The 5,601-nt window shown below is 39.1% G+C and overlaps 1 protein-coding gene across 1 annotated transcript in view; it reads left to right on the forward strand.

Moving 5' to 3' along the window:
* MOK (MOK protein kinase) overlaps positions 1-5,601 on the forward strand; it is a 46,962-nt gene that overhangs the window by 2,267 nt on the left and 39,094 nt on the right. Inside the window, exon 2 of the mRNA XM_012555643.2 lies at positions 4,382-4,496. Coding sequence (XP_012411097.2) covers positions 4,382-4,496 — 115 coding nt within the window. The remainder of the gene's footprint in view (positions 1-4,381; positions 4,497-5,601) is intronic.

Raw genomic sequence — 5,601 nt, forward strand, 5'->3', positions numbered from 1 at the left:
GTGGGATGCAGAACATTTTCTTAAAAAACTTTGTTATGCCAGTTGACCTAGATGTCCCCTGAAAGCATGGTCCCCAGACCCCTACCCCTGCTACTCTGTCCTGCAAAGTGTTTGGTTGTATTCAGGAAACTTCTTAGCTTGGGTTTAGTCCAGTTGCGCTGACTTCCCCTGTAGTGTGTGCTCTTCTTCCCTTCACCTAAGATAATTCTCCTTTCTTCTTTTTTGATGTGTGCATCTATTGCTGTAAATTGACCTCTGAGGACTGCCTTTGCTGTATCTCAAAGGTTTTGGTATGATCTGTTTTCATTCTCGTTTGATTCTAGGAATTTTTTTATTCCATCTCTGATTTCTTCTATTACTCAGTGGTTTTTAAGCAGAGTGTTATTCAGTTTCCATGTAATTGATTTTTTTTTCCTTGTTCTTCCTGTTGTTAATTTCTACTTTGATTGCATTGTGGTCAGAGAACATACTTTGCATTATTTCAACGTTTTGGATTTTCTTGAGGGTTGCTCTGTGGCCTAGGATGTGGTCCATTCTGGAGAACGTTCCACGTGCATTGGAAAAGAATGTGTACTTTGCAGCTGTTGGGTGGAGTGTTCTGTATATGTCTATGAGGTCAAGTTGGCTGATTGTGTCCCTTAGTTCTTCTGTATCTTTGTTGAGTTTCTTTTTAGCTGTTCTTTCCTTTACTGAGAGTGGTATGTTGAAGCCTCCTGCTATTATTGTGAAACTGTTAATTTCTCTTTTCAGTGCTGTTAGAGTTTGTTTTATGTATTTTGGAACCCTTTCATTGGGTGTATAGATGTTTATTATGGTTATGTCTTCATGACGGATCATCCCTTTAATCGTTATATAGTGCCCTTCTTTGTCTTTTATTGTGGATTTTGTTTTAAAGTCTATTTTATCTGAGATTACTATTGCCACTTCTGCTCTTTTTTGGTAGCTGTTTGCTTGATGTATTTTCTTCCATCCTTTGATTTTTAATAAATTTATGTTTTTGTTTCTAAGGTGTGTCTCTTGTAGACAGCATACTGATGCATCCTTTTTTTTCAGTCTGTCACTCTGTCTCTTTATGGGTGCATTTAGGCCATTTACATTCAGCATAATTATTGATAGGTTTGAGTTTATTGCTGTCATTTTGTAGTGTGTTTTTTTGTGTGTGTGTGGTGCTGACGTTTTCTTTGTTTCTCTTCTTAGCTCATTTTTTGATTGGGTTGTATTGTCTTTTTATTTTTGAGTTGTAGGAGTTTTTTTAAAAATATATTCTGGATATTAAACCCTTATCAGATATATGGTTCCCAAATATTTTCTCCCATTCTGTAGGTTGTCTCTTCACATTGTTGATAAAGTACTTTGTTGCACAAAAGTTTTTAATTTTGATGAAGTCCAGTTTATTTGTCTTGTCTTTTGTTTGCTTGTCTTTTGATGTCATATCTAAGAATCCATGTGTTGAAAACTAGGTCTTGGAGCATTATGCCTGTGTTATATTCTAAATTTTATGATTTTAGTTCTTACATTTAGGGCCTTGATCCATTTTGAGTTAATTTTCATATATGATATGAGGTGTGGGTTCAACGTCATTCTTTTGCATGTGGAAGTCCAGTAGGCCCAGCACCATTCAATGAAGAGACTGTTCTTTCCCATTGAATGGACTTAGCACCCTGGTCGAAAATCAGTTGACCATAGATGTGCAGGTTTATTTCTGGTCTCTCAATTCTATTCCATTGATCTGTGTGTTTTATCATTTTACCAGTACCAGACTGTTTTGATTACTGTAGCTTCATAATTCATTTTAAAATTGGGAAGTGTGAGGCGTCTTCTACTTTTCTTTCTCAAGATTACTTTGGCTATTCAGGGTCCCTTGCAATTCCATATAATTTGAGGATTGGCTTTTCCATTTCTACAAAGAAGGCTGCAAGAATTTTGTTAGGGATTGTGTTGAATCTGTAGATTGTTTTGGGTAGTATTGACATCTTAACAACATTAAGTCTTATAATCCATGCACACAAAATGTCTTTCCATCCATGATAGGTCTTCTTTAATTTCCTTCAGTAATTTTTTTTTCTTTCAGTATGTTTTCTAGTTTTTAGTGTACAAGTCCACATCTCTAGTTAAATTTATTACTAGGTATTTTATTCTTTTAGTTGCCATTGTAAATAGAATTATTTTCTTAATTTCCTTTTCAGATTGCTCATTGCTGTTACATAGAGACCCAGTTGAGTTTTGCATGTTGATTTATCCAGTTCTCTATTGGTAGGCATTTGGGCTACCAGTTTTTCCCTATTAAATAATTCTACACTGAACATCCTCATATTATATACATTTGAGCAAGTATTTTTTACAGGATAAATTCTAGAATTGGAATTGCTGGGTCAAAGAGTAGGCATGTTTCAAAGATTTAATAGATATTGTCAAATTGCCCTCCATAAAGACTATACCAGTTTATACTTTTAGCAAGTATAATAGTGAGTGGGAATGTATATGAGTATTTTAAGCCTATCTTAAACATCATATCATTTCACCTGGAAATACTTCAGTGTTATCTTGGTAACAGATAAGAATTTAGAAAAATTTTTTAATGTAACTATGGTAACTTCTAAAAAATTAGTACCTTTTTACGTTGGTTTATTCAAGTCAGAATTCAAACCAGGCGCTCACAATGTGCCATCTCTAGAGAGGGTGTTGGGAGGATGTTCTCCTGTGGGGCCGTGTGGCTTTGAAGCCTGCTTCCTGCTGACCAGATTTCAGGCCCAAAGGTGAAGAAGGGCTTTTTCAGTCCAGGCGTGCTTCTGTAGCAACACACCAGAAATTTAATAGGTGTCTGATCTTTTGCCTTTCGTCAGTACTGGCTACTAATCACCACACTCAAATTCATTTCTCGTCATGGTCTTAGGCATGCCTTTTTTCCTTGTGGCCTTGTCCTTGTGCTTTTCTGTCTCCACTTGCAAGGTGCTTCCTTGAGGCTCTGAAACAAATGACTGGTGGGAATGTGCCCGTCTCTGTGGGATCTTTGCTGCTGGGCTATCATTTGTCCCACAGGTTGTTCTCTGCTGAGGTTTTTTACGGTCTTATCCTTCTGTTATGGAGCCCTGGTGGTGCAATGGTTAAGCATTCGCCTGGTAACCGAAAGGTTGGCGGTTCAAACCTACCAGTGGCTCAATAGGAGAAAACAACCTAGTGATCTGCTCCCGTAAAGATTTCAGCCTAGGAAACCCTATGGGACCCTATTCTGTCCTGCAGGGTCTCTATGAGTTGGAGTGGACTTGACAGCGCACAACATCCTTCTATTATTTGGGCTGCAGTAGCTTTTCCAACCCGGTGAGATGTTCGCTCACTGGACTTTCCTCATTCCTTTCCGTTTCTGCTTGAAAAGCAGCAATTCTCACCTGACCTTATCTTTTTCTTGAAATATTTTGCTAAAGGCAGTCAGTTGTAATCAACTCACTCCATTACTTTAGGTTTTTGTGTCAACGGCAGCCCCCTTCTTCAGGGTACCCATGTCTGTATCAGTCGAGATTCCGTCAGGAAAACAGAAACTACTCTAAGTATTTCAAACAGGAAGGGGTTTAATATAGGGAATTAGAGGCTTACAGAATTGTTATCAGTGTTGGGGTGGTGGTGGTGGCAGTGACAGAGCCAGGGAAAGCTACCAACAGCTTTCAGAAAATCAGGAAATACAAGAATTCCAGGAATTGCCACAGATCACCTGGGCCAACTATAGCACCAGAGGGTGACTTTCAGGATCTGCCAAATGCCAGGCCCAGCTCCTGCCCACGCAGTCCTGGCCTCTGTGCTCTTCTGCTTCCCCAAGCTGGTTGGGTAGCTGTGTCTGTCATTGCAGGCTGGGATTTTGGGCAATGTGGTTCCCAGGCTTTCTGCCCCTGGTATATGAGGAAGTGCATAGACTGGGAGGAAATGGGACTTTGTTGCCAACACATAGTCCAGCAGTTCAGCTTCTCCTAAAATGAAGGAAACACTGAACTTTAGGAGAAAGAATTCTTAATGTACAGGCAGTCCTTAACTTAGGACGGGGTTCCATTTCAATGTAAGTCAAATACTTCTTTTTTTTAACTTTTGATTATTATTGCCCTTTGTTATCAGTATCATAAATCCAATCTTTGAACATCTGTGAGTGCACATCTGAGAATGATAACATCAGCAAAGTACGTGCTGCAACACTGTATGTAGTACATATGCCTAACAATAAGATGCACACACACACAAGACAGCTGTCAGTGCAATTCGTCATAACTCCAATACATCACGTTGGAGACTACTTGTATTGTTAAATTATCTTACAGATAAAATTTTTTTTTCCTGAAAGTGAGTGCCAAGCCTATGCATAAATAACATTTTATTATATGATTATTTTTGTTTATAGGCTATAAAACAATTGGCAAAATAGGAGAGGGAACGTTTTCTGAAGTTATGAAGATGCAGAGCCTGAGAGACGGAAACTACTACGCGTGCAAACAAATGAAGCAGCACTTTGGAAGGTAGGAGCCAGAGACAGATTCAGACTGAGTACAGACATCGATCAGCGGTCGGACTGTCTCTGGGGGAAAATGGTGTTCACTTACTAATGACAAGATGCAATCAGATTTCCCTGGGCAGTGAGGACTGTGGGCTAATGTTAGATTTACCATACTGGAGTTTACTCCTGTCCAGGTTTACTGTAATATCAATGATTAATGGTGACAAAAAATGTAAATTGTTAAAGTATGCCTCCCTTTAAACAGTCTGTCTGTTCCTAAAAGTTGTGTGTGTGTTGGGTTTTTATAAAGGAGACTCTAGTTTAAATGTATTTGAGGTCCTTGCAATTGAAAGGAATCCCACTGGGAAGCAATTAATATTTTACTATATTGAAATATAATTTCCAGGTAGGGATGGAGGCCTTTTATTCCCTGGGGATGATTAGCTGCTGGTCGTGGAGAGGAGAACTGTGGTTCTTGCTCACTCCCCTGGAGGCCTGCTGTGACTTCTCCCTTCACAGTAGTCAAAGTTGGGGTTTATCTGCTTCCATACAGTATACTAACTGGTCAAACACTGGCTGTCGTTGGGGAACTCCATTAGAATAATGAGGAAAATGCTGGCATCATCATAGCTGTTAAACTTTCCAATAAAGAGTACGAAGCCCAGCTTTTTTCTTTTTTTTTTTTAGCTATCAAAGGAGTTAAAACCTCCAAATATCCAAAGCAAAATTTAAAAAAAACATAGTAATTCCTCCACATTAATGTGGAGCCAGTGTTTTGGGGTATAAATCTTGATTTCAAACCCTTTAGTAAGAGAAATTGTTTCTCAGATCAGAAAACTAGTGTAGAAGAGTTAATCATGTCAAAGAGTAGTGACAAGAGTTGTTCTTGTTAGGTGCCGCCGAGTCAGTTCAACTCATAGCAGCGCTATGCACAATAGACCAAAACACTGCCTGGTCCTGTGCTATCCTCATAATCATTGTTGTGACTGAGCTCCGTGTTGTAGCCACTGTGTCAACCCATCTTGTTGAGGATCTTCCTCTTTTTCGCTGACCCTCTACTTTGCCAAGCATGATGTCCTTCTCCAGGGACTGGTCCCTCCTGATAACATGTCCAAAGTATGTGAGAC

This window comes from Trichechus manatus, unplaced genomic scaffold, assembly GCF_000243295.1.
Source record: "Trichechus manatus latirostris isolate Lorelei unplaced genomic scaffold, TriManLat1.0 scaffold00045, whole genome shotgun sequence".
NCBI classification, from domain to species: Eukaryota; Metazoa; Chordata; class Mammalia; order Sirenia; family Trichechidae; genus Trichechus; species Trichechus manatus.